Here is an 11,787-nt window from a genome sequence, read left to right on the forward strand (position 1 = left end):
GTATTTCTGCCCTGTTGCTGAAGTAATTGCTGTTTTCTCAATAAGCACAGATTTCAACAAACTGCTTCTGATCTTTTACTCTCACTTGGTAAAACTACAAAGCATGACAGTCCTGCTTTCTTTTCAAAAAGTTATTCTTGGAGTTGGTTAACTAATCTCTCTTTGTGCCTATTTATCTTTTGTGCCTTGTAGCTTGGGTAGCACATTCTGAATTACTTTGCATGATCTTCTGAATGTTATTCTTAAGACTTGAAGGTGGTGGCTCAACTTTTGCTTTTTCATTTTTCTTTTAGTACACATTTGCTACTGTGTGATATAAAACATATGTCCTGATCCTACCCATGTTTCCTTAGAAGTCAGTTTCATTAATATTCGTGAGACTTACTTTGAAGTTAAGGATAGGATCAGGCTCTTAAACTGCAATTCTAAACCCATCTGATTGGGAATAAGTTCCACTGAATTTCTGTACAAACTATACTTTGGATAATGCTGAATTCCATTAAAACCAGTGTAACTTGCCTTCAAGTAATTTTATTCAAGATTAGCCAGGGTTGTTGTGTCAGTTATACACTGATAAACAGAAAGTCTGCATGGAACTGATTTGATATGTTTATTCAAGTATATGTTTATCAAACTAAATACAATAATGGGACTTAAAACTTACTAAAAAGTTGCTAAAATGGCATGTACATATGTATCATATGTAGCAGGATACATCTTTGCAGAAGCTAAGCATTGACTGGAAGCTGTTTCCATCTTCTGAAAATTCATTTTAAACTACAGCTCCTAAATGTTTCCAGTATGTGAGGTAGTTTGACTTCCTGTGTTAAAATTGCAACGCGCTCTTCATTACTGCTTTCCTGAAACCTACCTCCAAATCTATTTTTTCTGATATTTTTAAAAAGTAACTTTATCTCGTAAAAAGAGTAGATACTGATTTTGATTGTATTCATTTACAGTCCCACCCTCCGGAGGAAGAAGATACAGATGTCATGTTAGGGCAGAGGCCGAAAAATCCAATACATAATATCCCTTCTACACTGGATAAGCAAACCAATTGGAGCAAAGCACTACCTCTCCCAACTCCAGAGGAGAAAATGAAACAAGATGCCCAAGTGATTTCCTCTTGCATTATCCCCATCAATGTCACTGGTACAGATCTCTTGTACTTCTTTTTTTGTTGACAAAAAGGTGGTTCAAGTCATTAATTTTATTACGGTGAGCATATCTCTAAACACAGGAGTTTATGATCAGCAAATGTAAGGTTTCCAAGGCAAGAACGTAACAAAGCTTTATAGCTTCAACCGTCAAATCCTATGCATGTCTACTCAAAAGTCAGTTCTACTTTGTTTAATGGGGCTTTCTTCCAGGTACATGTGCATAGGATTGCAGCCCAAACAAGCTATATTGGTAATCTCATGAGTATCCATCAACACTGGTGCTGTTATATCTGAAGTAAGATGCCATGGTTGCCTACAGAAGAACTGTCTCTGAAAGCCCTGAGATATTTTTTCTGTCTTACATTCCTGTTATGAGATGAGCCTTGGGCTAACATGCTTCCTCTCCCATTTCTTTCGTATGCAAGAAAATTGAAAATTTCTGCTTTCATTTGAGAAACAACCTTGGTTCTCCATTATCTCCAACCTCCAAGAATGGCAGTTAGTTTACAAACCAGGAAGGCTGGGTTTTGGCTAACCATAGTTGGTTTTAACTAACCGTAGTTAAAATAAACCATTGTCCTCTAAGTTTTGCTATATCAGGGAACTGTGGTTAGTTCTAAAGCAGAAGCTTCTTATTTCTTTCCAAATAAGGAAGAGGAGGGAGGAGGAGCTAAGAAGTCTGAGACTCATACTGGTTTTTTCTCAAAATGGCAAAACCATGGTTTACTAAGCACTATGTCTGAACTCACCAGTTCTCTTGTTGGTTCATTATTTCATTCCATGGTGAGAGCATTACACTAAATAGAAATATCCATGCAGTTTTCCCCTAAAAAGCTTATCTATCAAAAGCAGAAGTGCTTGGGAGAGTTAATTATATTACCCTTCCAAGTAATATATGCACATTTATCCTTGCTAATAAGGCAAGCTGAATAACCAGAACAAAATATACTTGTGCTCTATTGTGATAAAATTTATTACACTGGGCTTGTGGAATTATCAGGGGGCGGGGTATCCATTTATCTGAATTTGTGTTTTGAAATTTCTGTAGGAAAGGGGGATCAAATATGTGTGTGTGGACGTTCTGCCCAAACTACAGTCAGCTGTCACACACCTAACATCATATGTGATGTAAAGTGTGAGACAAGTAATGGCGTAGCTGCACAGAAACAATTGGGAGAGCCTTAAAGTGGACTCCTGATTTTATCCTGTCCCAAACAATACTTGCTATCGGCGCCAATCAGGTGATCGGTACTGACAGCATGCCTCGTTGACAGCAAACCCTACAGGGAAATGGTTCCTTTGCCCATACGGTTTTATTTCAAATTGCACATGCAAAGGGTGCATAAAAGGAAAGGATCCCATTGCCACAGCAGTTTGAAATCAAACAGTGCTGGCAAAGGAAGTGGGGTTTGCAGACCAGTGGTTGCTGCAAATCCCATTTCCTTTGCCTGCATGGTTTGAAATCAAACCACGCAGGCAAGGGAAAACACTTCATCTGATGTCATGGTGATAACAGGTGATGGATGTGAATATTCTTAGCTGCCATTCTCTTGGAGCATTCTTTGTGGATTCTTTTTTTAATTGCACATATCATCAAGCAGAAATGTGGTTAAACTCATGCTGCAAACTCATGTTTCCTGCTTGGCAGGGGGTTGGACTCGATGGCCCTTGTGGTCTCTTCCAACTCTATGATTCTATGATTCTAAGGATGGACAAATTTTGCTCCCTGCCCCAGCTAAGCCCCCCCCCCCAATTATTTGGATACTAGGCTCATTTAAGACACTCGTTTTTTTCTGCCATGTAGAATGGACAAAAATAAAGGACAGTATGAAGCAGCTCAGGACCAAACCAGACATTACAAAAGGGGGCGGAACAGAAGGGTACAGTCGTACCTTGGAAGTTGAATGGAATCCGTTCCAGAAGTCCATTCCACTTCCAAAACATTTGGAAACCAAAGCGCAGCTTCTGATTGGCTGCAGGCAGCCCCGTTGGACGATTCCAAAAATAGTTCTTTAACTGGAATAGTCACTTCTGGGTTTGCGGTGTTCGGGAGCCAAAACGTTCGACTTGCAAGGCGTTCGGGATCCAAGGTACGACTGTACTCTGTATTTTATTTCTTACTGGATGGGGAAGTAGTTTTGAGGGGCTGATTCTGAATGGAGAAATGGCTTGCAAAAAGGAATTACACACAAACCACTACCATGCCATCTCACTTTTAGTTGGATTTTGATCTTGCCTAGTTGAATTTTTGACACTTTTATCTGAATAGTGATCCCAGCGTCATATAACTGCTTTTGAAATTTAGCTAACATTGCCCCCTGCCTCTCCACCATTTCAAATCAGTTTGTCACATGGAATAGTGAGTAGGTTATTATTTGAGATTAATAAGTCTAAAACCACTTTGAGTTCACAAAGATAGTTTTGCTGCTATTTGGATGCTGGCCAATGTGTTTAGGATTAGGGCACAAATTTCACTTTTGAAAGTTCCAAGAAATGCTGTGATAAAAATAGGTTCACAATGACACCAAATTAAAATCTTGTAATAAAATCTGTTTCCACTGTCCAAGCTATTAGAGATTATTCTGTTCAGTTGTTGTAGATATCACTAAAAGTTTCCAAACAACAGAACTGCCAGAACATCTTGAAAAGTTCAGAACCATTATTTTTCTTCTCCCCCCTCCCAATGCATTAACACTTGTTCTAAAATAATGAAAGGCAGTAGGGTGTCGTAGTGCTTTTGTTCAATATTAAAGATTTCTGTTCACTTATTGCAGTGGTGTTGGTGATGGTTGGAATATAGGATTTTTGTTTGGGGTCTCCTGTAGTAGATTTCAAGAAGAACTTTTACAAGAAAGTTACTTTTTGGTGTTTTACATTTGTATGTAATGTACTCTGTATGTGTATGTCTGTGTATAATTATGGTTGATATAATTATACAGAATTGAAAGTACAGGTTTTTGAATCAAGATTTTTGGTTTTTATTCCCTTCCTCTCTACTTTTAGTTCATATTGTTGCCTTTCAAATTGCACCATGAGAACCTTCATGTTTAGCTACTGCCCCGATACATTTGTTCAGAAGGGATCCTTGCCAAGTTATAACTCTTTGATGAAAGGAAATCTACTGTAACATCAGATGGTTTATTATTACTAAATGGAAACACAATGTTTAATTTGTAAATGAATTTTTAGCCAGATGAATAGCTGACAGGGTTTTCAGATTTGTTTCTAAAATTTAGTCTCCAATAACAAGTGAAAAACAAATTATTTAGACTCATAACACATTTTTTAAAAAATAATTTGAATCTCCTTCAGTAATGCTTTTTTCCAGTTTTTTGCATGTTATCTGTGTCCAGTTAAGAAGCAGGTAACAGGAAAGCTCCCTGCCAGTCAAAGCAGATAGTATTGGGTTGGAGGGACAAATAGTCTGACTTACCTAGCTTCTAGGTGGAGGACACTGTTCTTATTTGTTGCTAATCTCTTCCCAGATTAATTAGGGAAATACTATGTACCATGGAGCAATATATACTAGATATCATTTGCATTAGAAGTGATGAAGAAGAAAGCTTGTAATAAGAAGACTGCTCCTTTTTAGAATCTTACTTTTAGTTCACACTTTGCAAATGCCCTTTGCAACGACGATGTCTTGCATCTGGAAACATTCACCCTGTTCTTCATGTGTTGACAACGTAAGGGTGTTGGGAGAAAGGGACATGTAGGAATCTATACAGCGAACAGGAAGTCAGACAGGACAACCTTACAAGGTAAAAACAGATATGTGATGTAATGACACGTAAGTGATGTGGCTGCTCTGTAATGACAGTATCAGCATTAGTTTAGGAATTCAGCTCAATTAAACACTGGTGGTAATTACTCATTACCAATCTAATTTACAGTTACTGGACCATGAAATCAGTGTGAACATTTAGATATGTCTCGACATTAACAATGTTCTCTAAGGACTGATATAGGGAAAACTTAGTTGCATCCTGCTCTTGAGCCATCATTATTCTGAAACATGCGGTATAATAAGATAGGCTGGACTCAGGTTTTTGCAACTGTCCCTTGGCTTCCCCACAATTTCATTGCAATGTAAGCATTAAAATAAAAAAGTACAGCTGCCCAATTTCTGATCATCTTGAATGCTACTTTTCATTTCAGATGTCAGTGCCTGTATATCCATAATAAATGGACAAACCATTACAGTAAATGTTCCTTGCTAATGAGAGTGCCTAACTTTCCCTGCATCCCTTTCATTCCCCTCTCCTACCTTTTGTAACTTTTGGCAACGCAGGCTGCTCAGAGGGAACAGGGATCATAGAAGCAACGCTGTGGTACACGGTGATTTTTTTCCATGAGAGTTGTACAAGGTCTGCCTTATATTTATTTGCAGGCACAATCCAAAGTGCTCACATGACCTCCACTGTCTTCCAGTCATAACAATTTGTTTACTATTTCCAAAAGCTAATGAGACCTATTTATGGGTTGCAGGAGTTGGTTTTGACAGAGAGGCTAGTATACGCTGCTCTCTTGTTCACTCACAATCCGTACTACAGCGGAGACGGAAATTGAGAAGGAGGAAAACCATCTCTGGCATCCCCAGAAGAGTCCAACAAGAAATAGGTGTAGTATCAATAAAACTCTTCGCTAGATAGCATTCTTAACTGCCTTAATTGCAGCAATAGCCTGCCTTCCAAACTGCTTTCCAAGGAACACTTCAACTTCAATGATGGTGGAGTTTCAAATCTAATGCATTTGGGTATTGCTATTTTTTGTTTTGTCTTTTTTATTATTATTAAATACTGCCAGCCAAACTATATTACTTATTACAGCCTTCAGTCTTGATGCACAGTAGGCCTTACTGAGTAATATAGATATACGTGTCCAGCCCTTATTGTTTAAGTGTAATGAGTTACTTAATTTTTGTTGTGTTCTTTTATTTTTGTTTGTTTTGATACCCATGGTGTGTACATAAAAAGTAACTAGATTCAGTGAAAGTTTATTCTTGTAGCCAAGGAACCCATAAGGTAAAGCAGTGACAAATTATATGATGCAACGTGATGATGAACTGTCCCTGTTTTTATACAGAAGACCAGTTGAATATTTATGCCTGATAGCTCTCAACGTTTGAAAACTTTCCCAAATATTTTTCCTCTTTTCACGTTTGTCTCCTTGACCTTTTTAAAAAGAATTGTAACGATAACATACATAAGATGTGTTGACTTGGCTCTTTTCTATACAAATGTTAAGTCAGTGGTAATCAGGGTCAAGTCCACTGGACCTAAGAAGCACAGACTTTTTCTACTGGCTGCATACACACCATACATTTAAAGCACATGAATTTCCCCGAAGAATCCCAGGAACTGTAGTTTGTTAAGGGTGCTATGTGTTGTAGTCCCCATCTTTGGAGGGATCTGTGAGCTTTAAATGTCCTTTAAATGTATGGTGTGTACACAGCTCACATCTGTTGTACAATGACAGACAATGAATTGAAGATTCAAGCTATCATAATATAATAAATACTCAGAATTTAGATAAGGGTGGTTTGCTTGTTCCCTTGCATTTTGTACTTCTCAAAGGAAAAGCCACCAAGGAGGGGGATGACTTGGAGTGATGAGTTTGGCACTCCTGATGCAAATTGCTTGTTCTAATAGACCCCCCCCCCGGAAGCAGCTTTCCCTGTTGAACAAGGGATATAATGTTTAAGTACATCTGCTTGAACCCTCTCATTTGGCCCATAGCAAATCCTTTTTCTTCATGTTAGTTACTGTTGTTGAAAGGCTTGGGCAGGGAGGAGAAAAACCCTATGTGATGCATATTTAAGGCCAATGTAAGGGACATAGCTTGTCAGCCAACTGAAATGGTGCCTCACAGAGTTTTGTGTGTGTCCTAGATTCTGACGAATCACCCGTAGCAAGAGAGCGGAATGTGATTGTGCATGCAAATCCAGACTTCTCTAATAACGTCAACAGGAGGTCAGGTACCAGAGACTCTGAGTGCCAGACAGAAGAAATCCTTATTGCTGCCCCATCCCGGAGAAGAATTCGAGCTCAGAGGGGTCAGAGCGTAGTAGCCTCCCTGTCTCACTCAGCTGGCAACATACTGGTGCTGACAGACAATGGTGATCCCATGTTTACAACATCAGTAAGCAACCGCGTCAGATCTAGGAGTCTTCCTCGTGAAGGTGCTAGAGTCAATGAAGGGGACCACAACTCTGGTGCCAAAATGTCAGCATACGATGCAGAACACTTTCTAGCAAGCCAAGAAAGGATCTCCACAAAGAGTAAAGATGTCATCAATACCCAGTGTTCACAAGAACACCATCCCATAGGTTTAACTTGTTCTCAGCATCTTCATAGTCCAGACTGTAATTCAAATGAGAGGGGGAGGTCAAGGTTGTCAAGGATGGCAGATTCTGGAAGCTGTGATATTTCATCAAACTCTGATACCTTTGGAAGTCCCATTCACTCCATCTCCACAGCTGGGGTTCTTCTTAGCAGTCACATGGACCAGAAAGATGATCACCAGTCATCCAGTGGGAACTGGAGTGGAAGCAGCTCAACATGTCCTTCCCAAACATCTGAAACAATTCCTCCTGCTGCCTCTCCCCCACTGACTGGTTCTTCACACTGTGATTCAGAATTATCCCTGAACATTGCCCCTAATGCCAATGAAGATTCTAGTGTCTTCATAACCGAACACTACAGTGATCAGCTAGATAAGGTTAGAGGACACAGGACAAGTTCTTTCACTTCCACTGTAGCGGATCTACTTGATGACCCTAATAACAGCAACACAAGTGACAGTGAATGGAATTTCTTGCATCACCACCACGATGCATCCTGCCGCCAGGATTTCAGCCCTGAATGCCCCAAGACAGACAGTCTGGGATGTCCAAGTTTTACAAGCATGGCCACATACGATAGTTTTATAGAGAAGACACCATCTGACAAAGCAGACAGTAGCTCACACTTTTCAGTTGACACTGAAGGCTATTATACCTCCATGCACTTTGACTGTGGTCTCAAGGGAACTAAAAGTTATATTTGTAACTATGCAGCTGTGGGTTCCGAGAGTGGCCAGAATGCAAGCGTTGCTTCCAATCTCACTAACTGCGCCTGGCAGGATTACGTAAACCATAGGAGGCAAGGAAAGCAGAGCATCTCTCTAAAGAAACCAAAGGCAAAGCCAGCCCCACCAAAACGCAGTTCATCTTTAAGGAAATCTGACAGCAGCATAGATCTTCCTGAGAAGAAAGAACCAAAGATAAGCAGTGGGCAGCAGCACATGCCTCACACTTCCAGGGAAATGAAGCTGCCCCTCGAGTTTTCAAACACACCTTCGAGAGCAGAAAACACTAGTCTGCCAAGCAAGCAGGAACACGCCTGGGATAATCAGGAGGAGAGCGGATTAAAAGACCCTCCATTTGACACCATGGACATCCCATCCTTTAAAGACGAAGGTGCTGAACAATCTCACTATGCAGATCTCTGGCTTTTAAATGACTTGAAATCGAATGACCCTTATAGGTCTTTATCCAATTCTAGCACTGCTACGGGTACTACAGTCATAGAATGCATAAAGTCGCCAGAAAGTTCTGAATCACAAACGTCACAGTCTGGATCAAGAGCCACCACTCCCTCCCTCCCTTCTGTTGAGAACGAGTTCAAATTGGCTTCCCCAGAAAAGTTGGCTGGCTTAGCTTCTCCTTCAAGTGGTTACTCAAGTCAGTCTGAAACACCAACATCATCTTTTCCCACAGCTTTCTTTTCTGGGCCCTTATCCCCAGGGGGGAGTAAAAGAAAGCCAAAAGTACCAGAAAGGAAGTCCTCATTACAACAGCCTTCTTCTAAAGATGGCAGCATATCTCTAAACAAAGATCTAGAACTTCCAGTTATACCTCCTACTCATCTTGACCTAAGTGCTCTTCATAATGTCTTGAATAAACCATATGCTCACAGACACCAACTACATGCTTTTAATTACAATAAACCAAGTATGGTAGAAGAAGCACTGAACTCCAATCCTCCACAAGCCCTTGCAATCACACCTTCAGTTCTGAAGTCTGTACATCTTCGATCCATTAATAAGCCTGAAGAAGTGAAACAAAAAGATCATACAGAGCTCCATGTTCAAGGAAACACTTTATTGGTTACTGCCATTTCTGGTAAAATGAAGCCACATGTAAGCAAGAAGCAAATATCACGACAATACTCCATGGAAGAGGCCATTGTGTCCTATGTTGATGTATCTCCAGTACAGATAACCCCAGAACAACTTCACATGGCTAGCAGTTTGTCTTTCAGTGAAAAGAATACCTGCAAACAGATGGTGACCTCAGGAAATGTGGGTGCTCCAACAGCTAAATATGTAACAGATCAAATGCATCGGGTTCATGATTTTTTACTAGAGAGTACGCTAAGTAAAGCCTGTGGCAGTTCTGCTGAACCATTTCCACAAGGCTCAGATGACCTTTCAAGCAATTCTATTGGGAAAAGAACCACATATGGATCAGAGCAGGAGAGGAGTCTTGACCTTGTGCAGCTTCAGCAAGAATTACCTGCATACCGTGAACAAAAGTTGGAATACGAACCTATACGTGAAACTCTGTCCCAGTCTGGCCCCGCAGGTGGGGGAACAGACATTAGTCATCAGCTAAAGCATCGGCTTGATCCAAGTCAACATGATGACAAAGTGCCTGGGAATATCAGCTATGAATCAGAGATCTCAACTGTAGATTCACTCAGTGAAAAATCATCTGAGCAGGAAAACGAAATTGTGTCAGGTATTCCAACCAAAAGTGCCTCTGATGAGAGTGACAGCGGAGCAGCTGAGTCACAAAGGACCCCAGATGATGATGTCTTAAAAGGTACGTTCGTAACTATTTTTGTTCTGTTTGAGTGAGATGGCTTTCTGTGGTGGCAGTTCACAGAGATCAGCCAGCTGACAGCTCCATTTATTTTAATGGAGCTTTGCCAATACTTTTCAGCAGAGAGAGAGAAAACCTACCATGCTTTGCAGAAATATATATGTGTGTAGGAATGAATTTGCATTACTTTTTATTTCAGTTCAGCTGTGAAAAGAGCAGTAACCCTTTATAACTAAGCATTATTTTGACAGATCATCCAATATTTAGACTAGATTGTCTAGTGCCTGTCATTATACTAGCAGCTCCATTAATTATTGAGCAAGTAGATTACATTAACCAGCTCTATTGTAACATGTGGGAAAGTGTTTGATTAAGTCTCAGTAGGTCTTCTCTTTTTGTTTTGAAGAATCTTCCCCAAGTGATGATTCCATATTCTCACCCTTAAGTGAAGATTCTCAAACTGAAGCAGAAGAAGCTTTTGTGTCTCCAAATAAGCCTCGAACAACAGAGGATCTATTTGCAGTTATTCACCGGTAAGCTCATTTTAGGGTTATTAAAAACAGCAAATGTGCTATTTTCATGGCAATAGGAATAGACCTAAAGTGAATCAATCAACTATTCAGAGCAGCGGTGATAAACTACTAGCTTTGAAATGTGGATTCTTCAATCCACTGCACAGGAATGTTTGTAATGGTCTTCATGATATTCCTCATTTATGTCTTTCTAGTTGTCATTCATGAGCAACAACCTTGTTACTGGGAGTTAAACTGAGGACAGGGTGAAGGAAAAATTGGATCAACAGGTCCAAGTAGCAGTCAAGAGAGGAAACAGGAATGGGAGAGGAGGACTTTCCAAACCTGGTGCAGACATAGCGGATTTGCAATAAAACCTCTTCCAGCTGCTGTTAAGAACCTGCTCTGAAGACTACATGAGGGCTGTGTAAATGCATGGACATATGCACGTATATGCAGTGCTTTCTTCTGGGCGGGACGCAGGGGTACGCATACCCCTAAACAATTTGTGAATCTAAGTTTGGCTTCATTGAGGGGCAGTATTTCAATAGGAGTAGGAAAATGAGAGTATACCTAAACATTTTTTTAGGGGGAAAAGCACTGCATATATGTATGAGATCTGCAATAGCACTGCTAGGTCTCCCCGCCCCCTACTTGTTTTTGAGGCGGGACAGAAATTATTTTCAGATTCCTGTGTTGGTCAGAAGCTCATCCCCCTCTCTACTGAAAGGAGGACAGGGAGCTGTGTGAAGCCTGACCCTTGGAATCATAGTCATCACCCTTGTGATTTCTGAGCCTGTTAGGCATTGCTCACCTATACAGTGGTGCCCCGCAAGACGAATGCCTCGCAAGACGGAAAACCCGCTAGACGAAAGGGTTTTCCATTTTTGAGCTGCTTCGCAAGACAATTTTCCCTATGGGCTTGCTTTGCAAGACGAAAACGTCTTGCAAGTGTTCCGATTTTTTTTTGCTCCCCCCCTTTTTCTAAGCCGCTAAGCCGCTAATAGCCTTTTAGCCGCTAATCCGCTAAGCCTTTAATAGCCGCTAAGCCTTTAATAGCCACTAAACCACTAATAGCGCTAATCCGCTAATAGGGTTGCTTCGCAAGACGAAAAAACCGCTAGATGAACAGACTCGCGGAACAGATTAATTTCGTCTTGCGAGGCACCACTGTATTTGTTTCTCCTGTAAATGCACAGATGCAGAAGCCATTATACTGTACTGGTAAATATATTAATATAGTTCAGTT

The 11,787-nt window shown here is 40.5% G+C and overlaps 1 protein-coding gene across 5 annotated transcripts in view; it reads left to right on the top strand.

Moving 5' to 3' along the window:
* The window catches only part of NHS (NHS actin remodeling regulator), a 236,614-nt gene that overhangs the window by 219,540 nt on the left and 5,287 nt on the right, over positions 1 to 11,787 (top strand). For all 5 annotated transcript variants that reach the window (XM_081199167.1, XM_081199168.1, XM_081199170.1 and 2 more), the window contains 4 exons: positions 960 to 1,152; positions 5,649 to 5,780; positions 7,051 to 10,026; positions 10,433 to 10,559. In XM_081199167.1, the coding sequence (XP_081055293.1) occupies positions 960 to 1,152; positions 5,649 to 5,780; positions 7,051 to 10,026; positions 10,433 to 10,559 (3,428 nt within the window). The remainder of the gene's footprint in view (positions 1 to 959; positions 1,153 to 5,648; positions 5,781 to 7,050; positions 10,027 to 10,432; positions 10,560 to 11,787) is intronic.

This window comes from Podarcis bocagei (assembly GCF_964188305.1).
Source record: "Podarcis bocagei genome assembly, chromosome: 6".
NCBI lineage: Eukaryota > Metazoa > Chordata > Lepidosauria > Squamata > Lacertidae > Podarcis > Podarcis bocagei.